This window comes from Colletotrichum phormii, assembly GCF_030913505.1.
Source record: "Colletotrichum phormii strain CBS 102054 chromosome Unknown BDP81scaffold_1, whole genome shotgun sequence".
In the NCBI taxonomy this organism is placed as follows: domain Eukaryota; kingdom Fungi; phylum Ascomycota; class Sordariomycetes; order Glomerellales; family Glomerellaceae; genus Colletotrichum; species Colletotrichum phormii.
In genome coordinates this window covers 91,296-119,135 of record NW_026851443.1, presented here as the reverse complement: position 1 = coordinate 119,135, position 27,840 = coordinate 91,296, and the positions used below count along the sequence as shown (strand labels likewise).

The following is a 27,840-nucleotide window of genomic DNA, read 5'->3' as shown; positions in this document are numbered from 1 at the left end:
GATCACCCAACCCTCTACAGTTTTGACCAACGAGTCTTGATCAAAGTAGCACACTGCCGCCGCCACCCCTCCAAACTTCAAACATAACAGAGGCCATCACAACAGACATCAGGCAAGGCGTAGAGCTAAGGCAGTCCCAACATGTCACCGGTCGACGCCCCAGGAACCCATCCCAAGCGCAGACGCGCTACCTATTCCGAGGCCGGCCAAGAACAGTTTGGCCTGCCTCCCACCCCCCCCCACGCCGAGACACGCTCAACTACCCTAACCCATGATTTGGTACCGATCATTGGGCAATGCCTTCTGATCTATTTGTGCAGAGAGGCAATGCCATTGTTAGCCCCCCAGTGACCGCAAACGACTAGACCTCTATCCACCATTTTGTCTAACGTCGGGGAGGCGGAAGGACAAGTATGCAGGTGCGAGGCGGGAAGTCACCACGGTCTAGGCTCCGTTATTTTGTCATTATGCGAGGCCGAGGAACTTTTGTTGCTGTTGTGATCGTTGTGCTCCCCTTGTCATGTCGTTGCCCGCCGCCGTTATATACACGAGCCTCCCGGGGCGACAGGAGACGATAGCCGCCTCGCCAATGGCGGGTTTCGTGAATATGCTGACGTGAGTTTTGATATGTACTCTGCAGGGGAAACTTTTTTAGCTAAACCAACGACGGTTCGCCGGGGCCGCCGGGGGTGGGTTGAGATATCGACCTTCTTGTTATAGAGTCCCTGCTCACCCCATGTGGATCGTTCGTACATGAATCCAAGGGCGGCGGCGAGGCTAGTCAGCATGGCACCGCATCGTATTGGGGGCCAAGGAAGGAGAAAAGGTCCTTGGAGAGAGTACGAGCCGCTCCGTCGTCTTCCTCATATTCTCGTAGTTTCGTATGCCAAAGTTTCCGCGCTGTTGTGTAACTACGCTCGAAGCTCCCCAAAGGCACCCAGGGTCCCTCACCTTTCGCCCAAATCAGCTATCACAAGGGTTGCAAGTAGACCTCCATGCAACAATGGCAATATAGCATAGGTGCTCTTTATTAACCCAAGGTAGCAAGCTCCCATATATCTGAGAGTGAGGAGTCTGTCTGGCCAGGTCTGGCACCAAATGCAACACTCCAGAGCAAAGTTTGTAAGCCAAATGTTACACACGATACCGCGAAGCTGTTAAGCGCAGTTTATGGGGTCTTGGTCGCATGTCTCATCACTTCAATTACTTCAAGTATGAGCTGAAGTACAGTATCTCGACTGCTCTTTATCCATCTGTACGTAAGGTACGTTGCCCATAGCCAGAGGGAACGAATTTACTTGAAGATGGAGATGACATCTGTCACCAGTCAGCTCAAGAAAGGCTGGCTCGAACATGGTCATGAGGGTATTGGCTGAACTGAAACACTTTGATAGTAGTCTTTGAATGATCTTGAGTGATCCAGGATGGTGGATTAGCATAAGCATATATCTTTACCCAACGCAAATGTCTTGTGTACACTTAGTACAGACTAGGTAACCAATGTAGATGGAAGCTAACTATAGAGTATGACCTGCAAATCTATAGACACGGAGACGTACCCACCGCGAGATTACTTTGATATTGGAGCAAGAGTAGAGCCGTTCTGGGGTGCAATATCCAGGGCAGGAGTATCCAGCGTTTGCGGATTCAGTGAAGATGGTCCCATATCGAATCTACAATTTACCTCACTCAATCATGTCATGATGGGCTACCTACATGTAGGTACTTTTGGCCGTAACCGCTGCTTTTGAGCCAGCAGCTAGCCACGGGCCCAGCCAAACTCTGCCTTTGGTGAGCTATAAAAGCATGGCAGTACTCACCAGTGGTCCCGGTTCTACGCAGGACCGCGCTGAGGCAGGTTGCAATGAAAGAAGCAGCAGATGGAGGAAAGGAGCAAACTCTTTGATGAGTCTACTGTTCGAGGCAAGTCCTAGTACCCCGACGTGAAATAGAAGCTATGGGCAAGTCGTTTACTGCTTCGTTCGTCGCCCTGTACGTATTCGTTTCCGTTGAATTACGGGAGGACAGCTAGGGTAGCATAGAGGAAAGTAGTCTAGAAGGCGGAGTAACGATGAGAAAAGTAGACAGAGCGATAGACGGAACAGCGGGAGCCCGATGGGTAGCTTAGAGAGCGAAACGCGGGTCATTACTAAACTTTTCTCATTATTCAAGGCAAGTCCCAGTACCCCTTCGTTACATAAAAGCTACGGGATATCTTTTACTGCTTCGTGAATCGTCATACACGTATTCGTCACGTAGAACTATAGGAGAATGGCGAGGAACGGTAGGTACTAGGTAGCTAATGTGTGGGAAAAGGCTTACGGGTTTTGTCTCGATGAGCAACGGCTAAGATAGTCCGACTCGACAATGAGGAAGAGGATGGCGACGCATTATATATATATATATATGGTACTCCCAGCGATGCTCTTGCTGGCTTCATTGTCTCTTGTCGAGGATCGGTTCTCTTTTATACTTTCTTGAGACGTCCCGGATTCTAAGTACCTTAGTGATGAGTGTTGCGGGACACTGGATAGGGATTTGCTGAAGCTGAACTTGTTATTAAGAAACGAGGGAAGCTGCTCTTGCACTAGAGTAAAACAATCAATGAAAACCTACAATCGAGTAATCATATGCCCTGAGTCTTCGGACGATAACGGACCAGAGTCCGTCAGGCTAAGGCCCCCCAATCGAGCCACCAAGAGTCAAAAGTCATGATCTGTTGCACGTCCTCAAGTTATAATTCCTAGGGTGCATACATGTTATTGGAGACATCACCAGTCACCGCTTTCGGATGCAGACACATGGAACTAGGTCGTTGGGGTGTGTGGAACGGATTTGTTCGCATACATGGTCTTAGATACAATACTCTACAGTACGTAGTCTCGGTAGATGGGCGCGGAGGGGATACTTCGACTCACAACATGTTCTGTCGTAGTCTGCAGTAACCTCATCGTCCTGCCATTCTTCATCGAGATGCTCCGCAAGAGCGGCGCGCCCGTTCGCCAATGCTACCTTGAACCCATCACCGTGTGATCCCGTTGCTTTTGTTCTCCAATAATTGAAGACCTCATCATGACTTTTTTAATAATGTATGCCGTGGTATTACACAGGACGCCACCATTGGTATAATGGCCGCTAGAAGCCTCGCATAAACAAAGGAAGAAGCTTCGATATATCTGAAAGGGGGATATGTCGGTCGCGTTGCCTGGCAACATTTAACCCATAATCATGCCCTTCATGCCGGACAGGTCACCCTCCTTGGCAGCAATCTCGAAGTAGCCGTAGATGATGCTAAGAGTGTGTTAGAACGTGTTCTTGAGAATATTGGACAAAGACATAAACTTACGTGACAGCCAGGAGAGTACCAGTGCCGGAGCCGAGGGCGCCCATGAGGTCGCTGGCAACGGAGAGAGCACCGATGCAAGCACCGCCAAAGGCAGCGGCAGTGGGGATGATGCGCTTGAGCTCCTTGTACATGCTCTGGTCACGGTGACCGGCCATGACAAGACCCTGGTCCTTGAGCTGCTTGGCGACATCGCGGGGGCTGGAGCCGGAAACCTCAATCCAGGTCTTGGAGAAGATGGCGCAGGCACCCAGCATGTAGACGATGTAGACAGCGGTGTGGATGGGGTCGAGAAGGGCGTCCTTGAAGTTCAAGGGAGGAGACATGTAGTAAGCCAGGCCGGAGATGGCAGAGAGCTGAGCAGAGCCGTCCTTGGCCTCCCAGACACCGAAAAGACGGACGAGGAGGTTGTCAGAGAAGCGAGAGTACAGCATCTGGCTGATGAGGAAGATGTTGGAGGACAGAGCGGACTGCAGCATGATGGGCATGTTAGAGGTGTAGAAGAGGCGGACGGGGTAAGAACCACGGGCACCACGCTGGCGGGAGGACTTGACGGGGATCTCGACGCGGAAGCCCTGGAGGTAGATAACGGCAGCGAAGACGAGGATGGTGGCCAGGAGGTTCATGATGTTGGGGAGGTTCTGGCGGTAGAAGGCCTCCTGGAGAGCGCGCTGCTTGTTGGGCCAGGTGAGGAGAAGGTGGAAAAGGGCGATGACGGCACCCTCGAACTCGGGGCCACGACCGGTGTTAATGGTGGTGGGGGAGAAGGCCTTCCACATGATGGACTCGCAAATGTTGGTGGCGATGAATAGAGAGATACCGGAGCCGAGGCCGTATCCCTTCTGGAGGAGCTCGTCGAGGAGAATGACGATCATGCCGGCAACGAAGAGCTGGAGAACGAGGAGGAAGACGATACCGGCGCCAAGGTCGGAAGGTCGGCCGTAGAGACCGGTGAAGACGTAGACAGTGGCGGTACCGGCGGAGAGAATGAAGGCAAAGAGCTTCTGGGCGGTCTGGTACAGCTCGCGGTCGCTCTTGAGGTCGAGGTTGACGTCGATCATGTGGGTACCAGCAAGGAGCTGGAAGACCATGCCGGAGGAGATGATGGGGGTGATACCCAGCTCCATCAGGGTTCCGCGGTTACTCGCCATAACCATACGCAGCCAGTATAGGGGATCCGAGTTGTCGGAAGAGACAATGCCGTACAGGGGCATCTGGCTCATGACCAAGAAGATGAGGAGGGTGAGGGCCGTCCACATCAGCTTCTGGTTGAAGGGAACCTTGGTCTCCGGCTGCTGAACCTCAGGGAGGAACGGCACGAACGGCTTGACCAGGTCGAGGAACCGTACTGTGATGCGAAAGCGCGTTGGTTAGCCATTGAGTTGTCCTAGTATGATGTGGTTGCTCGTTGGGCATTGCGGCGGCATTCGCTGGCGACAAATCTCGCGCGCGTCCTTTTTGGAGCTATGCGCCCTCCAAGCAAGCGATTCGCGGAGGTTGGCTGGGCTGGGTGGATGAACTTACGGGAACTCATGATGGGCTGTTACAGTAGGCAGAAATCAATAAACAAAAGGATTAATTCATCCAGGTGAAGAAGGGGAGAAGAAGAGAGAGGTAGAGAGCGACAATGGCTCCAGAGGTTGTGGCGAAGGGGGTGAGGAGAAGTGGTGATGGGGAGATGGAGAGAGGAGGTTATTAAGGAGAGGAAGGAGCAACAGAAACGGGAGGGAAGCCCAAAAAAGAGGGTCGGCTGCGATCTGGCTTCAAAAACGCCAAATTGTCGATGTGTCCAAAATTTTGGAGCTTTGTCAGAACACGTGATGCGTCCAATCACTACCTTTCAGCATTAGTAGGCCTTATTACGGAGTACCTAGGCGTGCTAGGGAATTGGGGGAAGCAAATTGGGGGATTCAGGGGACACAGCTTTAAGCTGTCTCCTCCACATTTTCGGCTCGAGCTTCCAGCCAGGGGTCTTCAGGGATCCTAGCGCCCACCCAATCCAGTGCCTGCCCGCTAAACTTTTTTTCTTCTGGCGCGTTCCGATGCATTCTGATGCCACCTGCCCAATCTCCCACCTAGGAGCAACTGTCACCACCTATACAGAGTCATATAGCAGTCACCAAAGAGTCAAAGACCCGCCAACACAGGATACGAAGCAGCATTTACAGTCGCGATGCTGTAAACCTCCCCCGTGTCCTTTCTCGGTGGTTCTCTGGGTATGATCTTTCGGTCTGTGATAGGCCGAAGGTTCATACACAATGTTGTTGGCAGCATGACAGCCCGAAATGCGACCGCGGAACCCTTGGTGGTTATCTTGGGATCGACCGGAACTGGAAAATCAGAGGTGAGTCGAGCAAGCTGTCGCACCATCATCATTATGCGCCTTGGCTGACAGTGACCTGTCCACAGCTCGCAGTCGAACTTGCGACTCGCTACAATGGCGAAATCATCAACGCAGACGCCATGCAGATGTACAAAGGCCTGCCCATCATCACGAACAAGATCACCACCGAAGAGCGCCGCGGTGTTCCCCACCACTTACTCGACCACATCGGCCTCGACCAGCCCACTTGGATAGTCGAAGACTTTAAGCGCGAAGCGAACAAGGTCATCCACGAGATACGCAGCCGGGGCAACTTGCCCATCGTCGTCGGCGGCACGCACTACTACACGAATGCGTTACTCTTCGAAGATACCCTCGTCGGCGCGGAGAATGAGAAAGCGCAGGATGGCGCTGCAGACGTCAAAGACGAAGATGCATCCTCGTTTCCGATTCTTAACGAACCGACCGAGGTCATACTCGCCAAGCTGCGGGAGGTTGATCCCGTCATGGCGGACCGGTGGCATCCCAACGACCGGCGCAAGATTTCGCGCTCGCTGCACATATACCTCCAACACGGCCGCCCGGCGTCGGAAATCTACGCAGAGCAGCGCCAGCGCAAGACGACCGAGAACACGCCCGAAGGTGATAGCAGTGCAAGCCCTTGGCAGACACTGCTCTTCTGGGTGTATTCCGAACCCGAAGTGCTCAAAGAGCGCCTCGACAAGCGCGTAGATAAGATGCTCACCGTCGGCCTCAACGACGAGACACAATCCATGTATGAATACGTCAAGGCCAAGGAGGCTGTTGGCCAGGAGGTGGACTACACCCGCGGCATCTGGCAATCGATCGGCTTCAAGGAGTTTTCGCCTTACCTCAAGGCCCTCAACACCAGCGATCCTGCCACCGATTCAGAGACTTTGGACGCTCTCAGAGCCGCGGGGCTTGAACAGATGAAGACTTCGACCCGACAGTACGCAAAGTATCAAACGCGATGGATCCGCACCAAGATCGTACCCATCCTCCAAGAACAGCCTGGTGCGCTAGATCACCTCTTTGTCATGAATAGCACCGATGTGTCGCAATGGTCGTCTAACGTCGCCGAACCGGCCGTCGATGTCGCAAAGCGCTTCCTCGAGGGCGACGCTATGCCCGCGCCCGCGGACCTATCGGCGACGGCGCGGGAAGTGCTTAGGGAGGCGACGGCGCAAACGGGGCGCACGCTGTGTCGGCGGACGTGTGAGGTCTGCAAGACGACGTGCGTCACAGAGCAGGATTGGACGAAGCACGTCAAGAGCCGGCGGCACAATGTGCTGATGAAGAAGACGAAGAGGAGGGCGCTGGTTGCTACCGAGAGGCCCTTGGCTGTCGTGCCCGCTGAGGCTGATGAGGAGAAGGACGGCTCCGTGGGCGATCGAGGGTCGAGTACCGAGGTCGATGGGCTGGGCATGTTTGATGTGCCGTCGTGAGATAGCCAAACTCGTCAGATCAACGAGAGAGAAAAAAAGACTCATTCTTGAGAGAACTCTGCTCATCTTCTCTTCATCCCTTGCCCGTTCATCTGACCATGTTCGTCGTCTGCTCTTCCCGAAGTCATGCATCTTGTGAGGCTCGGCTCGGCTCGTCCTGGCTCCGAATGCGACATGCCTAGATCGTTCCCCCCTCCCTTCCACCCTCAGGTGATCACCACCCAACCTTTGGGTAGCAACGAGTAAGCAAGATCGAATGTCATAAAGCTTGTTTCCTGGTCCTCTAATAACCCCAAGACCCCTCCCGCGTATTTGCTGCACCTATATAAACACGCTGCGGCAGGCTGTACGAAGTACGGAGGATACGCGGGACGGTATGTGATGGAAATCGTATTCGCTTTTACCCCACGCATCTTTAGTTTCTTGAACTTTGTATGGATAAGCATAAAACCTATCTGAATTTCTGTCCAAGCTTTCCTCTATCTTTCGCTCGTTGGATGACATGGTTTCCCTCTCGCTTTGCCCCGGCCCGGTCGTATTCTTCGCTTTCGCTTTTCCTGCTTTCCCTGCAGAAAGCGAGCTAAACGAGCGAGAGGAGGAAAGCCAAAACAATGAACTCCACTCTTTTTTTTTGGCTTGCTTCAGGCAATTGAGGGACGATGGGGAACCTGGACTGATGCCCAAACATCAGATCAGCGGAATCGGATCGGCAGGAGGACGGTGATGTTCCCAATGTTGGAGTGCTGGAGTTTTCGGAATCCGAATCCCGTTGAACAGGATGGAAATGTCATTTTCACAGTTTTTTTTTCTTCCCTTTCCTTGTTCTGGGCTCCTCTGACGTCGTGGTTATATGACCGGTGCTTTCTTGACGTTCCTGGTTTTATGCAGCAGCAGCAGCCCTACTTGGTATAACAGAGGCTTCTCTGCCGCCGATTCCAGCTTGGCGGGGCCTTGGAACTCATGCCGGCGCGGACGGTCACGGAGTAAGCTGCTCCGGCCCTTTGAGGCTCAACGGAGGCGAGCGCTGCCGAGCACTGCAATTTTTACCCCCTCCCAGAGAGGTTGAGGTGATTGGGGGCACTTTCGTGCAGCGTCGCCAGCCCTGGAGCACTGCATTTTTTACTCCTACTGAGAGGCTCTCGATCCTCATATCATGCCTAATAAGTGTGGCAGATTCACTGCATTTTTTACTCCTACTGAGAGGCTCTCGATCCTCATATCATGCCTAATAAGTGAGGCAGATTCACTGCATTTTAAGCTGCCCCCAAGGAAATCATGGGTTTGGTACGCGTGCGACGCTCCTGAGATGATGCCACTTGCTGTCATTTAGTCAAGGCATCTGTAGAATACTTTAATCTCCCGAATGTATTGCGTACTTTTTTCTTAGAACCCAAATCTACAAACAAGCCTCATCCGTTGTATCCCAATAGCAGTACTCAAAACAGTGTTGTAAGCGTAGATCATCTCGATCTTCTTCTCTCCATTCTCCCCATCTCATTCACCATCCCCTCTACTTCTCAATCTCAGCCTTAACCCAGGCCTCCAACCCACCCTTGGCAATAACCTCCTGCACATTAGGCGGCAACTCACCAACCTTGACACTCCAGCTCTCCCCACTGCCCTCGGTGACAATAACCTTGGACCGCCTCAAATCCCAGCAGAGCTTCCAGCCCGTCCGGCGCGTAAGCACCTTGTCCTCGCCCTCGTTCTTGAACGTCTCGCGGAGACGCTGCACGAGCTTGGGCACCTCGACGCCCATGAGCGCGTTGTTGATGCTGTTCCTGCTAAAGATGTTGCCGAAACTGCCAGACACGACCAGCGGGATCTTCTTGGCCAGGATCGCCGTCGCGGCCTGCTCGCGCGAGCTGCCTGTGCCAAAATTGAAGCCTGAGACGAGGATGTCGCCGGCCTTGGCGATGTCGCGGAAGGAGGTGTCGTAGTTCTCCATGCAGACTTCGGCCATCTTCTCGACGGAGACGTTGTCTTGGTAGGTGTACTTGCCTGTTTTTTTTTGTTTTTTTCTTGTTAGAAGATCGCCTTGTTGGAAATTGGGGGTTTTCTCCGCTTTCACGTACCAGGGTAGATTCCATCCGTGTTCATGTTATCTTGGTCGCAGAAGATGATCTCGCCTTCCACCTTTTCAGGGAAGCCGGGAAGGACCTCTGTCAAGCTGTCCTCCTCGCTCTCCGCGGCGGCGGCTGGCTCCTCAGCAGCAGCGGGAGCAGAGGCACCGGCGACTCCCTTCTCAGACTCGGCAATCATGCTGTCGGCTTGCGCGATGAGCTGGTCGAGGGCGTCGTCGATGCTCATGGCGATATCGGCGGTGATATCACCGACGCCTTCACCGATAATGACCTTGTCCACGCCCTGGGGCTGCTGGTACCAGCCGGGGCCGGCGATCTTGCCGTTCAAAGCACTCGCGGCGACGACCTCGGGGCTGGCCAGGTAGGCCTTGGCTTCGGTGGAGCCCATACGGCCCTTGAAGTTGCGGTTACTCGCGGAAATTCCATTTTCGCCTCTGAATGCATGTTAGCCGACGTTCCCAAAGAAGTTTCTCGAGAGACACTACGAACGGTTCAAGAAGACCAGTTCCCTATAATGAGTGGATTAGTATATGGATCATGAATTGTTGACGAGGCAATCAACTTACGAGACCAATGCACGGGCCACAGCCTGATGGTAATACGGAGCAGCCTGCGTCGATGAGTGTCTGCCAGTCGCCAGCCTCCTCAGCAGCCGCCTGCTCAACGGTTGATGCCGCAGCGAGGTAGAAGGAAACGCCCGGCGCGATCTTGGCGGTTTCTCCGTCCTTGGCAGCCTCACGGAAAACGCGCGCCGCAGCGGCGATATCGGATGCACGCGAGTTCGTGCACGAGACGAGGTAAGCCTTGTCGATCTTGATGTTCTGCGCCTCCAGATCCTTCAGGGGCGTCGCGACCTTGACAGAGTTGGGGCCGGCGACGAAGGGGGACAGGGTCTCGAGGTTCAGGTAGAGGGACTTGGCGTATGTCGCGCCAGGGTCGGCCGTGAGAGGGTTCTCGAGAAGCTCGTCGACGCGCTCGTGGGTCCAGCGTCCCTTGACGGCTGCGTCTGTGTTGAGCATCGCCGCGGTGGTGGCCTTGGCGCGGAGCCATCTCTCCAGTGTCTGGTCGATGGGGAACAGCGCGGACAGGGCACCCCATTCCGTGCTCATGTTCGCGACTGTTATCCGCTCGTCGACGGGGATGCTTCGCATGGTCTCCTCGGAGCCGGTGAACTCGAGGGCGTGGTTCAGAACGTCGTCCTTGTTGAACAAGCCGCAAAGTGCGACGATGATGTCCTTTCCAGTGACACCGGGGGGCTTAACTCCGGTCAAAGTGATCTGGGTAACATTAATGACAAACCCCTGAGCGATGGCTGACAGTCGACTGTACCTTGGCAATGGGGGGAACTTGGTACCATGTGCGGCCAGTGGCCCAGATGGCGGCGGCATCTGTTCGAACAACCGCGGTACCAAGGCATCCGATCCCACCGTAGTGGTTGGAGTGACTGTCTGAAGCGACAGCCAAGGTACCAGGCCATGCGTAACCCTCTTCCACCATAATCTGGTGACCGATTCCACGCCCGGCTGGGTAGAAAACCACACCGTGCTGCTTCCCGAGCTCTTCAATCTTTTTGTATTTATTCAGGTTGGCCTCGCTCTTGTTTTGGACATCGTGATCGAGGGTCCAGACGAGTTGTGAGGGGTCGTGGATCTTGGTCGCTCCGATGGAAACGAACTTGTTGCTGATGGGCGCCGTGTTGTCGTGAGACATGCACTTCCCTTCCCAATTGTAAGCCACTATGCGCTTATGGTCCTCTTATGCGTATACATAGGAGAAGGGGGGAATTATTCACCAGGGGACAGGGTGACGTAGTCGCCTGCGCGGACCTTCTTGCCGGGCGCGAGACCCAGCGAGTGCCGCTGGACAATCTTCTCCGTCAACGTCTGGGGGTTTTCGACCTTGGGGGCGGATGTGTAGAGAAAGTCGGTCGCCGTCGCGGCGTTTTCGAGTTGTGTGTGGAAGGCATACTGGCGGGGACGGGTCGTCGTCGTGTAGAAGCTGGGGCGGATCGATCGCGAGGGAAGTTGGCGCTGCAGGAGACTGCGACGGCAGCTCCTCGCAGCGTGAAGCGCCACTGTTCTTCTCTGTTGGAGATAATTGGATCAGTAGAGCCTCGACATGATGGGAGATTCATGTGAGAGAGCGCACGTACAATGGGCAACATTGCGACTTCAATTGGGTAGGCCAATGACCGAAAGTTCAACAATTTGGTCTCCGGCAATTCGCGACGTCGTCAAGTCGTGACTTGTTCGGTAGCCGGATCCAAAAATTTGGAGTCTGTGGGGAAGTCACCGATGCCGGGGTGGGGCTGCCGCTGCCGTTCTCTGGAATCACCTTTGGGTGCTGTCTGATTGGTTAGCTTCGGCACCTTTTTCGGCACTCTTATCGACTTTCTGACTCTGCATAATCTTATCTTATCGATATAGTGATAACGGCTTACATAATACAGATGAACAAGGTGTCGAGGTGATCCGAAAAGCGAGAAATACGACGAGTTCCGGGAACGAATACGACGCCACATCCGCAGGCGCAGGCATTACCGCCGGCTGTACCCGGATCACGGAGATAAAGGCCGGCTCATGACATGTAATTCCGCCGTGAGCTGCGGGGCATTTACAGTAGTCGATTAAAACTCCGCAAATCTCTCCAGTGTCTACTCCGTACTGCGACTCCAGACTCTGTCTGCGGATACAATTACTGGTTTAGACACTACCGGTGAGCTTTCGATGAGCAAGCAGACCCGAATAATACGAATGCCGATCTCACTTAAACTTCTGGAGGATGAAGAACAGAGCTAGGCAGGCAGAGCAGAGTTTTGACTGGGGAATTTGGTCTTCTGTTAAAGACACTGGTAATGCTGATACGGACGCTTCTGGTAAGGAATTCTCGACATGTCGATCACCAGCATGTCACCGACAGTTGATGACTGAACTTGTAGGTAGGGATCTGGCTTGCTTGTCTCCATTGTGCAAGACAGCACGTGCCAGAGTATAGAGGTCACTTGGTCAAGTTCGGAGTGATTAGATGCCGCAAGGTTTGTGCAAGTTGCACATCTCTCGTCGGTAGCTGCTACCCGTGCACAAGTCTATGGAGCCGCATGCAATGGAACGACGGGATTGCCTTGTGCACAATCTGCAGCCTCCGTAAAACTCACGGATTCGGCGAGCAAAAAGCCCCTCGCACTTCGGGCATCTGGAATCCTGGATCTCGGCTTGCGTTCGATTTGTTCAAGGCCGGGCCTGTATCCCTCCGATAGCTGCCCACCATGATCTCTCAAGTAAGGCACCCTGTGTCTATCACACGTGTCAATTGACAGCTGCGTGAGAGGAATGGATTCTTACCTATTTATTGTTCTTTGATCCTTGGATGCCACCCTGCTTACGGCAGTGCGCCCCATGCAAACTTGTCCGGCTCCATGCCTTGACGCAATGCCGCCCAGGGCATCGCCCGCTGCTCATCATGAGGCCATGAATATAGGAGCCAACCGTTGATTGGCTTCTCAGAGTTATTTCAAGTTACGCCAGTCTAACTGCTGGGCTCCTACGGGTACTTACCTCATATGCGCGCGGGGAAGGTGGCTCATGCTCCTTCATGGCATGGATCCCGGACCTCTTGTTTCCATCTGGGCTCACCTGCCTTCCATCACCCTCCATCCAATGCTCGTCCGTCATTTCTCCTCCTCAACCCACCCAGAACCTCCGCAGAAAGAGCTCCTTGACGTGGGTTGGATCTGTCAGGAACTCTCTCTCCTCTCAGCTGTCACCCCCCCCACCCCCCTGTCTTCTCATGGCCATTCATGTCTATCCGTCCGGATAGGTAGTAAATATCTCTTACTATGTAGTGACCACTTCCTTGGACCATGGACCTCCCACCTTAACTTGATCTCTTCCAATTGTTCCCGAACTCCTTTCGGCATCGACCATTTCCGTCCCACGTTACTTTGTTCCTCAGCACAATCTACTCAGTATCAGCTTCCATCCAACCCTTCCCTTCCTTACTGCCTTGCATCGGCATCCGCACACGTTGCCTCTATCCGTACCTACGGAGTACAGTTCACGCACTACGCAACCTGACCTTTCAGTTGGTCGCCGTTGAGAACCCTGGAGCTGATCTTCCTTGATCCTCGAACCCCCGATCGCTTCCCCACCGGCACACCCGCTCATTTATAACCAAAACCCCAGAGCTTCCGGGCCTCGGTGGACCGGTTCACACAGCTTTCACACAGGTTGCCCTGGCTGTCTCAGGGTTCTCTTACCTTCCATCGGCCGCTTTGGACCTGCTGCCGCTACTACCTTACTATAGACGCATAGTACGACGAGTAGACGGACCGCACATGCACAAAGTCCACCTGGGCATCTGGCCTACATCTGTAGTGGGAGGGTATTGGCGTCATTCCTCCGCCGTTTCGTCCGTTCCCTCCGACGACCTGAACATCCACCACCCCTCCTGTCCTGTCCTGTTTGACTTGCCCTTGTCTTTTCTCTTGCCCTCCATTCTACCCACCTAAGCCTTTGCTGTCTGTCAAGTGCCTTTCCAAAAGGTGTTTGTTCTCCAATTGTTCGCAACTGCAACAACGTCGTCCCTGTCAGAATTACGACGGAACTCTCTTCTCATCTAGACAACATTGATCACGCACGGAAAGCTCAACTTCTTCCTGAGCAACTACTATAGTCGAGTCCCAAGAACCAGCCAGACGGATAAAGAAGCAACCCTTGGTGAGACGCTGCCGATACGTACGAGTGGTCACTTTCTCCATCTTGGCTGGGTTGCGCTGCATCGGGTTTCCTGGAATCCCGACGAGTCAGGCCGAGTGACTGTGAGACCCGCGCCCGTTTCCGCTGCTGGACCACCCTACCTTTCTACCTCACCATACGGATTCATACCATACTACACAAGTCCTTGACATCCAATTTCATACTTGTTTCTCTTGGTCCGCTGTCGCCGACGCCGTCCTGCGACTACGCCTCATTGCCTTACATTACATTACCAGACTACATACCGGCAGGGCTGCCAGCACACACTTCTCTGTCACACACACACACACACACTCTCTCTCTCTCTCTCTCTCTCTCTCTCTCTCTCTCTCTCACCTCACACACCTCTCAACAGTCTCTTAAGCCCTTGTCGTTCCTCGCACCGCCGCCGCCCTCACCCTCAAACTCTACGCCCACTTCACTTCCTACATTCACATCTGACGCCCAGCCCTGCCACATCCATCCCACCAAACCTCGCAACTCATATCCCCACCAGAAACGGGTAGGGTGAGTTAAAAGCGAACCCAGGGGTTAAAGGAGGCAATATCCATATCTACCGCCAGACATCCTCTTCTCCCGCATCACCGCTGCACACGCGTCTTTTCAAACAAGGCGCCCTGGTTTCCAACCCAACCTACCTTGTCTTGTCTCGACCCTGGGCCAGGCCTCCCGTCCGCTCGTCCCGGACCAGCCCACGATCAACCCTCCTACGTACGGCTTGGCTTGAAAGACTCACAGACACCCTCCCCTCCCCTCCTCTCCTACCTTTCTTTCGCCGCACCGCACACTCGGGGAAGCATAACGATTCAAAGTCGTTGTCTCTAGCGCCCATCTCCGCCCTGGTTGGTCATCGACAACGTCTGGAACCACCCAAGCGACTCAAGGAAACCCGGGATTCCACTTTCTGCCAATTTCTAAGCCAAAAACTTTACCTTTGGTACTGCGGCAGATCACAGCACGCGCCCGCCTTGTGTGAGCCTCGCCAAAGAGGGGGGGGGGCTTCCTTCATCCCACTTTAGGGGGTCGCGTCTAGGTCCGTTTGCATTTATTACCCCTCGGGTCTCAGCTCGTCGCCACATCTTTATTTTCTCCTCTCTCTACTACGGATACACTAGAACGGATCCCCCTTGCAACTATCCTACCGACGGACTTCGCCCGCCAGGGAACCATCCATAAGGGCCTCGCGCCCACGCGTGTCAAAGACTTGGTCGGGTCTCGTTGCCCCCCATTCATGGACGACGCCGTCCTGTCTCAAACTCTTCCCGTGGCAACTACTGCATAACCACGAGGCCATTCAGCCTCAGCCCTACCAATGAGTACCAACTCCGGTCAACACAAGAGCCAAAGGGTTCTGGCCTGTGTTCTCTGCCAACATCGCAAGATCAAATGCGACCGGAACACCCCCTGCTCTAACTGTATAAAGGTGCGCCGCCTTCATTGTACAGATACAGAATTCCGAATACGTTCTGACTCGTATTAGGCCAACGTCACATGTACACCTTCAACGCCGGCTCCCGCACGCAAGCGCAGGAGGCCAAACCAGGACTTACAAGAAAGACTCGCCAGATGCGAGGCTTTACTAAAACAGTATGCCACGACAGGTAGCGATACGACGACGACGCCTCCTGGGACGGCGGCGACTCTTTCGCCCATGACTTTTGCCACACCTTCTTCGGCTGGGCCGTCGCCGAGTATGCCACAGCTGCCACTGCCCTCGGGGTCCGCTTCAGTATCCGAGGACACATCTCCACCCGCGACATCCTGGAAGCCGGCCGGCAAAGTCGTAGTTGAAGATGGCAGCGTCCGCTTCATGGACAGTTATGTTTGGGCAACAGTGCATGATCAGGTGCGTAATCACGAAGCTTGTAGTCCGATGCGCTTGCTTTCGACGCATCGCGCGCTCCCTGCATGCGCCGGCTAGGCCTGACCTCTTCGTAGTTGACCGCAATGCGACAAATCATCGAAGCCGAGGAAGAGGAACAGAGTGTTCTAGGATCCGACGCCGTGACCCCCGACGACAACGTAGATCTTCTTCTGAACGATATTGCCGCGATCGACCTGGAAGATGTCACCCCATCTCCCGTTCAAATATTCAGACTTTGGCAGGTGTTTTTGGAGAGGGTCAACCCAATCACCAAACTCATTCACGTGCCCAGTCTGCAACCCCTGGTTGTGGAAGCGGCTGCGAACCACTCGAATGTCGCGAACAACGCCCAGGCTCTGCTATTTGCCATTTACCTCGTCGCATCTCTCACCATGACCGAGGCAGAAGCCAGACAGATGCTGGATGCGTCAAAAGAGGAGGCCCTCAAGAAGTTCACTGCTGGTGTCAAGGCGGCTTTAACCAAGGTCAACTTCCTCAAGAACCACGACTTGATGACGCTGCAAGCTTTGATATTGTACCTGGTCCGTAGTGGTTTTTTCCCGCCTTGGAAGTTAACTTGTTTTACTAACCGGGAACAGGTCTCTCTTCAGGGGCGATATAACCGCCACGCGGCTTGGGTGCTCAGTGGTGTGCTAATCCGTATTGCGCAAAAGATGGGACTTCACAGGGATGGAGATTTGCTCAACCTCACTCCATACGAGACGGAAATGCGACGACGACTGTGGTGGCAGATTATCATGTTGGACACGAAATATGCTATGGTCTCGGGATTCTGCGACACGCTACTACCATGGAACTGGGACACGAATACGCCGCAGAACGTAAACGATGCCGATCTCTTCCCCGGATCGACCGAACCCGTCCAGCCTCGTGAAGGCCCGACAGAAATGGCATTCTGCCTGCTCTTGTACGAAGTCGGTCGTTTTATCGTCGAAAACCGTATCCCCGATTTCGAAGCCGTCGTTCTCGGCGCTATGGAGAACGACAGCCAAGATTCCCAACTGGCGACTCAGACTTCGCTTGCCAAGTACCGGACATTGGTCGACAATCTCGATGCGAAACTCGTAGCCCTCGAAAAGCGATACTGCGATCCCCTTGCCGGCAACATTCACATCGTAGCGACCAAAATCCGATCCATGGTTACTGACAAGATGCGGGCTATGATGATCCCCATGCGCGAACTGCCCGAGTTCGGCACAGAGATCTTCAACGTGCAGGACAACATGTTCCGGATATCGCTTATGCACCACGAGCACAACGTCGAATTGTACGACTTTATGGAGAACACTGGCTTTGTGTGGTTCTTTAAGCTTCATTTCCAAATCGACGTCTTCATCGTCATGGCTGGACAGCTTTACAAGAGACCGACAGGCAAGCTGGCCGACCGCGCTTGGAAGGTGGTCGACAGGATATATCAGTACCACGAGGAGCTGTGGGACATGTCGAAGAAGGAGAACACGCAGCTGGGCGTTTACATGCTCAAGGCCTGGAGGGCACGAGAGCGCGCTCTGGTCCAACTCGGCCTACCCTACGATACACCGGTTGCTATCCCCCGACTGCAGGATATCGTGCCTCAGACGAGCTCGGAAGCGTCGTCTTGCGGACCCTCGCCGGCACAGACGATGAAGATGGAGATTCCTCCGAGGCACGACCAACCCATGGACCAATTCCTCGGCAATTTCCTTGACACTACAAACTTTTACGATTTGGATATGTGGGCGGACTTGGGTGTTCCCAACGGCAACATGAACCAGCAGTCTTCATCAAACATGTTTGGGCAATTTGGGAATTTCGGCGTGCCACCAACGAATAGGGGATGGTGAACGTGCGGCATCATTGGGATTTCACGTCATGCTAGCTCCGGTGCCTGGGTAGAAAATGGGAAAGTCAAGGGAGTGAACTTGGTCAGGGGGGGGTGTAAGGACCCGGGTATCTACAATCAATCTCTCGTTGAATTAGAAAGAGACGGGAAATCATTACTTGGGGCATTCTTTGGATTTGTCTTTGTCTTTTGGTGTTAGGATTTTACAAAGAGACAACTCTCCCACCTCTGTAACGATAGTACCATGAGATGACGAAGCTACCTAATGGTAAATAAACGGGAGTCTATGGAACGACCAAGCGCACACCCCCCTTCTCCAGGCAGTCCGGAAGCCGTTGGCATGATGATTGACTAACCTGCCCCTGTCGAGCTGGGTGAACTTGTCGGCTTTGGGCCTTTGGCTCCCTCCTCACCGGAAAAGGGGTACGATTGGCAGTGATGTTGTCTTCATCGGCGACTTGCGGAGACTTATTCCGAGAAGACACGATTTTCACTGTTTACGGCTCTATCCGTTCAATCATACAACGTCATTTAGTCTTGTTGGTGCCTGTCTGCCTACCGCTCAGGATACGAGACTTGCATATGCGATCCTATGGGCTTACGACGCGGGCAGGCAGGTGGAACGACTCGTCAGTTTACTCCCTGGTCGCAAAACCCCCCAACGAATGACAATCAAAGTCCCCCCCCCCGCCTGTTTGCGATTTGCGAAACAATTCTACTATTTACCAAGGTACTCCAGAGTACAGGATCATCACTCATGGGAGAGAGAGAGAGAGAGAGAGAGAGAGAGAGAGAGAGGCATTGATCCATCTGCTGCGCATATCATATCCGCCGAATGCCCGTCTTACTAGATACTTCCTTCCAAGGAACAAAACTGCAATGTTGCCCGATGGGCAAGGGGGAGCTATCCGCAAATGGAGACATAATTGTCTTTTTTTAGGTGGGTAATATCCGGGAAGTCAATAGAAACATCATCAAAAATCAAGGAACCGGGGGACGGAAAGGAGATGTGCGGGCTCAGGGCTGAGGGCTGAGGGCTGTGTTATTTGGACGGAGCGGAGCGGGATACTTACCCGACCCGCCGTCCCGTTTGATGGGAAAACATGAACTTGTATCCGTAGAGTTATATGAACATTACCTCCGCGGAGGGCAAATTTGACCGCCGGTCTGACGGGGGTGAGAGAACCTGACGACCGGCCAAGTTTCTCTGGTACCTACGCAGAACACCAAGAACCGGAGGCTCGGGCTCGTCGGGGAACGAGGGACCCGTGGGCCGACCCTTGTGTTCGGGACCGAGGTTGGTTGGGTCTTTACCACTTTTGGTGTAGGAAATCCCCGAGGTTGTGGCTTGGGTTTCTCGAATGGTTTGGTTTAAGCCGGTTTAATGCCCGCCTGTTCTATTGTCTGATGAGCCACGCAAGAGTCACAACACAAGGAAGGCGGGCTAACAGACTCTCACCTGGAGCTTACCAAAGCCCGCTCGGCCCCGTCTGGCCTGATGGCAGCATGGACGACGAGTCGACGACTCCTTTCATGCGTGTCGTCTTTTTTCCTCGTTTTTCCTCTTTTCCACTTGCAGCTGCGCGTGGCGTCGACTAACGGGCCAGTGTGCTGGGTTCAAACCTGCCCGGCGAGGCTTTACTGCACCAGTTCAGGAATGAAAATTGGGGAGTCGGCATTTTCAAGGCCGATTGCTTACCTCCCTATGCGTCTGCCTTATATCCGCACATGGGCGGGTATGATTTTCCTCACGATCCCAAGAAGCCAAGACACGAGCATGGCTGGCCTTTTGTTTCGTTGGATTGTTTTCCCTGACCTGTGGATAAGTCAGCGTGGGTACGTAAGCATGCGCCGCGAAGAAGTCCCTCATAACCAGGCCCCGTTCCAGGAAACAACTCGGAATGAAAGGCCTGGCTTAGAGTCACACCGGCCTAGACTCATTCAAGTTTGGATCTTTGGGGGTCTAAGGTCGCGTGGCTAGACAGAAGCGGGCGGGCGGGAGCCAAGATTGGAGGCTCTTTTAGGGCAAAACTGGTCTGGGGGGGCTTTCTTTCATTGGGTGGTTGGATGCGAGGAAGAGAGAAAAGGAGAATAGAAATCCCCGAACGGGTGTTGGATGTGAGTCGTCCTCGTCATGCGGACATGCGTTAGGTCGTTTCCTGCGTCGTGACCGGACGTTTCTTACGTCCTTTTTCTGGTGGTAATTCGTTTTGTTCGTTTCGAATAGGCGTGTTTTGTCTTGTTTAGGGGAAATGCAATATAATTACTTGAGATGACGGTTTCTTTCTTTTTTTTTTTTTTTTTTGAATGTGTTGTTTGCCTCCTTGTCTCTTCATTATCGTCGACTTATTACAGCTCCCCCACCAACCCCTCTAGTTCACATCAAAAGGGCTTTCGAGATCTGGGATAGTATTAATGAGTCACTCTGGGTAGATCCTATATTGAGAGTGTCAACCACGCATCGAGAACAGACGAACAACAACTTTGGGAAACAGAAATAGAAGGACGAAAAACTAAGAGGGTTTGGATATCCTGGATTGTACGACTACGAACGAACGACGAATTAGCACTATCGCCATGTTCTTCAAAAAGCGCGACAAGGGCGCCGTCGCCGTCGCCGCGACGCCAGCGAGCGAACCACCCGCCTCATCACGGACGAGCAAGATTCACGATGAAGAGGAACAGCAACCCGCCCAGCATGCTCTCACGCACACCTCGACAACGCGCTCGATCCAGTATCCAAAGGGCGTGAAGCTCTTTCTCATCATGCTCTCGATCTTGGTGTCAATGTTCCTCGTCGCATTGGTATTGCCTCCCTTCGAACTCTCAACCCCCCTTTTCATACGAGACTAAAACCACCAACAGGACCGCCTCATCATCGCGACAGCAATCCCACAAATCACAGATGACTTCCACTCCGTCACCGACATAGGCTGGTACGGCAGCGCCTACCTCCTAACAACCTGCGCCTTCCAGCTCCTCTTCGGCAAGCTCTACGCCAATTTCCCCATCAAGCGCGTCTTCCTCTGCTCCGTCGTCCTCTTCGAAGTCGGCTCCGCCGTCTGCGGTGCGGCCCCCGACAGCGCCGCCTTCATCGTCGGCCGCGCCATTGCGGGCGTCGGCGGCGCGGGTATCTTTGCGGGCACCATCGTCGTCATGGTCCACTCCGTCCCGTTGCACCGCCGGCCCAAGTACCAGGGCGCTTTCGGGGCCGTGTTTGGTATCGCGTCCGTTATCGGACCGCTGCTGGGCGGCGCGTTCACGACAAAGGTTACCTGGCGGTGGTGCTTTTACATCAACCTGCCGCTGGGGGGCGTCGCGCTGTTGGTGATTGCGTTTGTGATGAGGCCGCCGGAGCAGAACCTTGCCGAGTCTTCGTTGTGGGATAAGTTGAAGCAGTTGGATTTCGCGGGGACGTCGGTGTTTATTCCTGGTGTTGTTTGCTTGCTTCTTGCGTTGCAATGGGGTGGTGTTGAGTATGCTGTCAGTCTTACGATTTCCCATTCCTCTCACTCATATCTTATCCCCTATTATCCCTCTTCGACCCGTTTCTCTCTATATGGAAACATAGGCTGATGGAATCACAGTGGAGCAACGGGCGAATTATTGCCCTGCTGGTCCTCGCCGTCGTCCTCCTCCTATCCTTCATCGCCATCCAGATCCTCCTCCCCAACACGGCAACCGTCCCACCGCGCATCATCCGCCAACGGTCCATCGCCTTCGCAGCCTGGGCAGCATTTTCCCTCGGCGGACAGATGATGCTGATCGCGTATTACCTCCCCATCTGGCTCCAGGCGATCAAGGGCTTCACGGCTGTCGAGTCTGGTGTCCGTACACTCCCCATGGTTCTCTCCATGACCGTCTTCGCGGGTGTATCTGGAGGTATCATTACCAAGATTGGATACTACACGCCCGTGATGCTGGTCGGTATCTGCATCATGTCCGTCGGCGCGGGCATGATGACGACCCTCGAGGTGGACACGAGCACAGCCAAGTGGGCGGCGTACCAGGTTATTTACGGTATCGGACAGGGTATGACGTTCCAGGCGCCGAATCTCGCTGCGCAGACGGTGCTCAAGCTGAAGGATGTGCCCGTGGGCGCAAGTATCATGTTCTTCTCGCAGACTCTCGGCGGCGCTATATTCATCTCGGTTGGGCAGACGGTGTTGAACAACGAGCTCGTGAAGAGGATCAGGGGGCTGCCTGGGCTCGAGGGGATCAACCTGCAGACCACCGGCGCGACATCGCTGACGGATCTGCCTGATAACATTAGGGGACCAGTGCTGGAGGCGTACAACGGAGCGCTGCGGGTCGTGTTTGTGGTTGCGCTGGTGATGGTTTGCTCCGTGTTCATCGGCGCTGCCGGCATGGAGTGGAAGAGCGTGAAGAAGGAGCAGCAGGCGAAGCAGAAGGCCAAGGAGGATGCCGAGGCGGCTGCGGCTGCGGCTGCTGTTGGAGGGGTGTCTGGGGTTATGGCGGCTACCGTTGCTGCCGAGGCACAGAGGGAGAAGGAGAAGGAACTTGACGATGGTAGCGAACGGGACGTTGAGGATGTCGAGAAGCCGAGGGGGCGGAGTCTGAGTCGTGGTGATGATGGTGCGGTCTTGAGGCAGGAGGATGAGGTTACGGCGGTTGGATCCAAGACAGAGGGAACGAAACACATTTAGATGGACGGATGGGATGCTACATGGGTTATTGAGTCTCACGGAATGGACTTTTGTATGATAGAACATATGATACCCCTCTCGATGTAAGGAAACGTAATGTAATGTAGTTTCATCTGAACCCAAGAAAGGGGATCAACTCAGACTAATCTTTGTTCAGAACATGCATCAGGAGTAAATCGAACGTGCGACAGGCTCTTCTCCATCAGCGGCTTGTTGTACTGCCTATGTATACCCAGCTCAGAAGACCAGCTGTCATTTTTGTCATTTTCCTGAATCAAGAGGACGCACACATCACCCTAGGGAATTGAGAGGCAGTCGTCAACATCGCGTACCGTGTTGGCCTCAGCAGCCAGCCTCTTCAGAAGGGGACAAGCGGGCACAAACGCACTCGCATTGCCGTTTGTTGTGATGTCTTATACGGAAACCCCTTGTTGTTTACTGATCACATATTACCAAAGCTACGTTTCTCAGAGCATTGAAGCTATCGAGCTTGCGACAAGTCGCTTTCAAGGCCTCCAAATGCTGTGGTGTGTTTCCCAAGGCAAACGCCGATGTATGTCCCAGCTGAATCACTACTAGTCGAATGATGGCCGAACATCCACGATCACAAATTGAACGGAAAATTCCTGTGTTTGTAGGCAGACAAGAGTGTGGAGTTGGCCTGAGCCGCTACGTCAGTAGGAACTCAAGTTGCCATCTTGCGAACAAACACCTCCCACCTCTAGCATTGTGCATCATTACTGCCTCAAACAAACCAAAGGCCTTTCACGTCATTTGTCTCATGATTGACCCCCAGGAAGCTCTTTCCTCCCAGATTATGACAGCTGAGGAAGGCTTCGATGTTGCATATAAGCCGCACTGTATCCACCTAATCTTACTCTATCGACCGAACCTCATTCTTCCCTAGCTACTTTCTCTTAGATGGCATTAACGACTCATTGCCTACCATTAGCAGGATGTCTGCACTCAGTTCTAGTACCACTCTTTCCATCAACAAGCCCATTGTCGTTGGCCTCTATGGCCTTCCTGGTAGTGGCAAGTCTTACGTCCTGCGCCATCTCAAGACATACTTCGGTGTTGGAAATCAGTTCCAGTACTATGAGGGATCCGAGGTCATTGGAAACCTCGTCGACGGCGGTCTGGAAGCTTTCAAGCGACTCGACAAGGACACTCGAAACCTGCAACGACAGCGAGCCATTCAACTCATTGCCGATGAATGTACCACTACTGGACGTATTGGCATCGTCACCGGTCATTATTCATTCTGGAACGACAAGAATAATTCTCCCCGCAAGATTGTGTGGACTGAGGGCGACAGACGCGTCTACACCCACATCCTCTACTTGGATATGCCCGCTGACAGGCTATGGGGTCAACGACAGGACGATGAAAGTCGAAGCCGCCCTAATCTGCAGCCCAATCACCTTTCCAAGTGGCAGAATGCCGAGATGGCCGGTCTATCCCGTCTCTCTCGTCTGAATGGCATGTATTTCATGCCGCTGCATCTCGAAGGGCCGCGTTCTTATGATGGCATTCAACACATGTTACGCAATCTTGTGACACAAGACGAAGAAAACCTTGGTCGTGTAAGAAAGGAGACTGACCGATTGCTGTTTTCGGACCGAGACGGCTATCTGTTGGATACGGTGTTGGTTCTAGACGCGGATCGAACGCTGTGCGCTGCGGATACGGGCTCGATGTTCTGGGAGAGACTTAAAGCAACTTTGAAGAGCCATGACCAGGATCGGATCTGGGACGTTCCAGAGACCTTTGGAGGGCATTGGCTCTGGGATGACCCCGTATGTCCCCTGAAGAGGCTATTCAGCGAGAAGAACTACTCCTTTGCTTCCTTTAACCAGGCAATGTCGTTATACGATTACGTCGACGGCGCTTTCGACGAAATATGCGAGGAAGTCGCCTCTGCTGTCTCGTTATATCCGGAGTTCATGGCTCTTATTCACGCCGTGAAGCGCCATCGGGGCGTGGGCATCGTCATCGTCACGTGTGGCCTTCGTCAAATCTGGAAACTGATATTGGAGAGAGAGGGCCTCGATGACAGCGTGGAGATTATTGGCGGGGGCCGTTTCGCTGATGGCTATGTTGTTACTCCTGAGGCCAAGGCCGTTGTTGTCTCTCAGATCCAAGCCCAAGGTGTGTCTGTCTGGGCTTTCGGAGACAGTCCGATTGACCTTCCCATGCTCAAGATGGCCGACCAAGCTATCGTCGTCGTCGGCGAGAAGCGTTTCAGGAGCAAAACCATGGACGCTGAGTTGGCAAAGGCCATCGCTGACGACAAGGACTTTCTTCCGAGACAGGCTTTGATCCCGAATCATTCTACACCCCGCCTCACTCCAGATCAGTTGCCGATTGTCGACATTTCTGGCCAAGCTTTCATGGAATCTTTCCTCTATCGCTACGCCAACCTCCGAGTTCTGCACGCCACGAAGAAGAGTGCAACCAAGCTCCTCATGACTCCGACACGCGACGCGTCTGTGACCGGTCCTAGTCTTAGAGCGGCCCATGGGCATGTTGGACGATACCTCGCCACCGAGTTTCTGACGGAGCTGCTCGGACTAGAATATTTCCCAATACCTCATGTTCAGGGCTACAAGACCGATGGCCATCGCCTCGTCGACGAGAGTCGAACAGCCATCGTTGCTCTTATGCGCGGTGGCGAACCCATGGCCTTTGGCGTCGGCGAGGCATTTCCAGGTGCCATATTCATCCACGCCAAACATGCCACCGAGCTCACGAAGAAGACCCTTGGAGGAATGACAACGCTCCTTCTGGTTGATTCGGTGGTCAACAGCGGCAAATCGATCAAGGAGTTCGTTGACCACATTCGGGGGCTGGAACTGGGTATTCGCATCGTCGTTGTTGCCGGTGTGGTTCAAGCCAAGGCTATGTCGAATGTCTTGGAGCCACTTGCCTGTGAGGGAGACCTCAGTCTCGTCGCACTTCGGTTGTCGGACAATAAGTTCACTGGAAGCGGTGGGACGGACACTGGTAATCGGCTTTTCAACACTGTACATCTGGATTGATAGGTTTTGAAGTGGGATATCTCGATTGGAGCTACGAGGCCGTGTGATTGGGGATGGATCTATGTTCTGGGGGCTCAATGGAAATATGAAGTATGTTGCTGTTCCTACGGCTTTAGATGAATATCAAGACTGGGATAAATTTGAACTTGTGGTGTTTGCGTGATCTTTTCCCATCATTTCGTTAACGTGAACTCAATGAATGAGTATGCGTAAGATCAAGATGGACTGTGAAAACCATGGACTAGGTCTGCAGCTTGTTCTTTTCGTCATATAACGATACCAACACCCTTGACCAATCCTTACACTACCTCCGTGACCCGATCTCCGAGCGCATGAGAACGGGGCCAAGTATGACTATCAATAATATAGATCTACGAACGACTGGGCCTCGTTTCAGGCTTCTAAACACGTACCTATGTATAAGCCAGCTGCAATATGGAAACTTTGAGGAGGCTTTCATACCCAATATTCCGATTGAATGGCTTACAGCTATCCGCTCAGAGGTCTTCGTGGTCTCAAAGTTCTGGATAGGGCTTTGTGTAATATCCACATTCGTCCTCCTAGCATGCGGTTGTTTCAGCGTTTTATTAATCCATCTGGCATCGGGGCACGAGATTCTGGGTTATGTGTTGACAATGGCTCGGAACTCGAGGTACATTGCACTATCACCGAAGACTATGTAGACGGACGGACCTGAGCTTGCTAAGGAGATCAAGCCGCTGCGGATAAGACACCGGTTGGTATACGGAGAGGTCGCGGAAGAGGCCGTGGTGGCTATTGCTATTGAAGAAGAGACCGAGGGTATCGGAGAGAAAGCGCCCCACTGCTAGATATATTTCCAATAGGAGCATTGTGTTGCCCCCGTCATGGCATTTATTGATAGATTTCGCTTGGATATCCTACTTGCATATGAACAAACGTACCCCGGTCGGTCATTGTGTGCCTCCTCATTTTCATGAAGCTCGTCTCAAGTCCAAAGACGGAAAGGAAGTAGGCATTCTAAGTGCGTGAGATGTCACTTTGAATCAAATCATGAGACTATCTTGCAATCATGAAGCACATAAACCAGATTAGAAGTATATTCTTCCTCAGCCCTTCGACCTTCATTCAGCATAACCCCTCTCAATTTCGTGAGGTATCAATCCCGGAATCTCGACTCTCACAGTATGGAGGAGAGTGCTAATCGAGTTTTCCCTGGTTTCAAGGGGCAAATATATCAGTTCCTAGTCGGCCATCATATCAAAAGTGAGAAAACGAATCGCATAAAAAGCCTCCTGAAACAGGTCTCCTGAACTCTCAAGCTTCTCCTCGTCAAAGAGCCTTATCGCCATTTCTTGTAGGTGAAGCTCGCCGGACGCAGAAAGCCCAAGTGTCTGAATCCAAGATGATTCCTTCCTCCCTACTCTCACTTGTCAGAAGACTATACGCTGGTAATTGACAACATCAATATATGCGCCGTGGATGAGATATGGCCGTCGCTCTCAGAGGTCTAAAGACGAAGCTGTAGTATCACCCGTGGTTGAAGATTCTGGTACTTTACCAGTCATAGGCCTCGATGACACTAGGGAGATACCCTAGCAAGATAGAAAGAGAAATTGGGAGAGATTCCGGGCCATCTTCATCCGCATCTGTATATATATACTGACCTCGCTTCGGTGCAGGTTCGAACCAGAGACCATCACGATACCCGTCAAAACATTCCCCTTCTCCATTCAAGCACCAACACAATCAGACCCAAGACAGAGAGGAAAAGAAGACAATACCCTCAGTTCATCTGACCGAGTCTCAGAGTACTATCCGTCCTCAAGAAGCAAACATCAAAACTCAACGGCGCCTCCGTCTGCTACTCTGCTCGGACCCGGAAGCGATCCCGCCCGAAACAAAAGGTCAAAAAAAAAAAAAAAGATACCCGTCTTACCCGCCCGGCCCTCGGCAGATACCATCCCTCCGCCCTTAATCTCCCCGGCCGAACAACAGCCAAAAAGAAGAAAAAAAAGGTCAAAACATTTTTCTCCCCGGTCGGTATTTCCGCCGGCGTCGAAGTTTAGCTGGTGTACACCGAAGTTCAATGAGGTTTCCTGCCGCCCAACGTCCTCCCTCTGGACGATACATACTCTGCATTCGAAGTTTATGCTAGGCTTAAGCAGCCTAGTGACCGCTATACATCCTCTAAAGGTTGGATACATCAAATTGTGATGTGGTTAACGTTATCCCGGGGAGACGATCCAACATCCAACGCCTTGCTAGTCTATGTGCGGGTATTGTCAGCCCGCAAGAGCCAAGACGTTGTCTGACTCGCCATGATCTTCAACCCGTTCCATTACCCCATGTCCTACCATCTTCCCGTATCGCAAGGCCCAACAAAGCCCGCGAAAAAAAAAAAACCCCGCACAATGGTCTATCAGTAGCACGAAAACAGACTTGATAAAGAAGCAGAGATAGAAAGAAGAACGAG

The 27,840-nt window shown here is 53.2% G+C and overlaps 9 protein-coding genes across 9 annotated transcripts; 7 read left to right on the top strand and 2 right to left on the bottom strand.

The window, feature by feature from the left end:
* Positions 1 to 3,215: 3,215 nt before the first annotated feature.
* On the bottom strand, positions 3,216 to 4,877 carry BDP81DRAFT_388133 (pre protein translocase; the record flags this gene model as incomplete). The annotated part of the gene is made up of 3 exons (XM_060587057.1): positions 3,216 to 3,291; positions 3,347 to 4,691; positions 4,868 to 4,877. 3 exons carry the CDS (start codon positions 4,875 to 4,877, stop codon positions 3,216 to 3,218), a joined length of 1,431 nt encoding a protein of 476 aa, XP_060451224.1.
* Positions 4,878 to 5,615: 738 nt separating this feature from the next.
* Positions 5,616 to 7,132, top strand: BDP81DRAFT_306103 (IPP transferase-domain-containing protein; the record flags this gene model as incomplete). Its single annotated transcript, XM_060583239.1, has 2 exons — positions 5,616 to 5,687; positions 5,753 to 7,132. The coding sequence occupies 2 exons, from the start codon at positions 5,616 to 5,618 to the stop codon at positions 7,130 to 7,132; spliced, it is 1,452 nt and encodes a 483-aa protein (XP_060451223.1).
* A 1,510-nt stretch (positions 7,133 to 8,642) lies between these two features.
* BDP81DRAFT_443970 (homoaconitase) lies at positions 8,643 to 11,380 on the bottom strand (the record flags this gene model as incomplete). The annotated part of the gene is made up of 7 exons (XM_060591767.1): positions 8,643 to 9,133; positions 9,208 to 9,650; positions 9,706 to 9,725; positions 9,783 to 10,493; positions 10,546 to 10,934; positions 11,009 to 11,300; positions 11,369 to 11,380. 7 exons carry the CDS (start codon positions 11,378 to 11,380, stop codon positions 8,643 to 8,645), a joined length of 2,358 nt encoding a protein of 785 aa, XP_060451222.1.
* Positions 11,381 to 11,903: 523 nt separating this feature from the next.
* On the top strand, positions 11,904 to 12,592 carry BDP81DRAFT_349 (uncharacterized protein). The gene is made up of 2 exons (XM_060586174.1): positions 11,904 to 12,091; positions 12,155 to 12,592. Exons 1-2 carry the CDS (start codon positions 12,071 to 12,073, stop codon positions 12,470 to 12,472), a joined length of 339 nt encoding a protein of 112 aa, XP_060451221.1. The 5' UTR covers positions 11,904 to 12,070; the 3' UTR covers positions 12,473 to 12,592.
* Position 12,593: 1 nt separating this feature from the next.
* Positions 12,594 to 13,419, top strand: BDP81DRAFT_323 (uncharacterized protein). The gene has a single exon (XM_060584749.1). It carries the CDS (start codon positions 12,798 to 12,800, stop codon positions 13,287 to 13,289), a length of 492 nt encoding a protein of 163 aa, XP_060451220.1. The 5' UTR covers positions 12,594 to 12,797; the 3' UTR covers positions 13,290 to 13,419.
* Positions 13,420 to 15,042: 1,623 nt separating this feature from the next.
* Positions 15,043 to 17,897, top strand: BDP81DRAFT_335 (fungal-specific transcription factor domain-containing protein). The gene is made up of 4 exons (XM_060585813.1): positions 15,043 to 15,393; positions 15,451 to 15,816; positions 15,909 to 16,376; positions 16,434 to 17,897. Exons 1-4 carry the CDS (start codon positions 15,283 to 15,285, stop codon positions 17,676 to 17,678), a joined length of 2,190 nt encoding a protein of 729 aa, XP_060451219.1. The 5' UTR covers positions 15,043 to 15,282; the 3' UTR covers positions 17,679 to 17,897.
* Positions 17,898 to 19,129: 1,232 nt separating this feature from the next.
* Positions 19,130 to 19,956, top strand: BDP81DRAFT_305 (uncharacterized protein). The gene has a single exon (XM_060583153.1). The coding sequence runs from the start codon at positions 19,176 to 19,178 to the stop codon at positions 19,656 to 19,658; it is 483 nt and encodes a 160-aa protein (XP_060451218.1). The 5' UTR covers positions 19,130 to 19,175; the 3' UTR covers positions 19,659 to 19,956.
* Positions 19,957 to 20,254: 298 nt separating this feature from the next.
* On the top strand, positions 20,255 to 22,344 carry BDP81DRAFT_443968 (major facilitator superfamily transporter; the record flags this gene model as incomplete). The annotated part of the gene is made up of 3 exons (XM_060591766.1): positions 20,255 to 20,482; positions 20,543 to 21,160; positions 21,265 to 22,344. The coding sequence occupies 3 exons, from the start codon at positions 20,255 to 20,257 to the stop codon at positions 22,342 to 22,344; spliced, it is 1,926 nt and encodes a 641-aa protein (XP_060451217.1).
* A 956-nt stretch (positions 22,345 to 23,300) lies between these two features.
* Positions 23,301 to 25,385, top strand: BDP81DRAFT_388128 (uracil phosphoribosyltransferase-domain-containing protein; the record flags this gene model as incomplete). The annotated part of the gene is made up of 1 exon (XM_060587056.1): positions 23,301 to 25,385. The coding sequence occupies one exon, from the start codon at positions 23,301 to 23,303 to the stop codon at positions 25,383 to 25,385; it is 2,085 nt and encodes a 694-aa protein (XP_060451216.1).
* Positions 25,386 to 27,840: the final 2,455 nt, after the last annotated feature.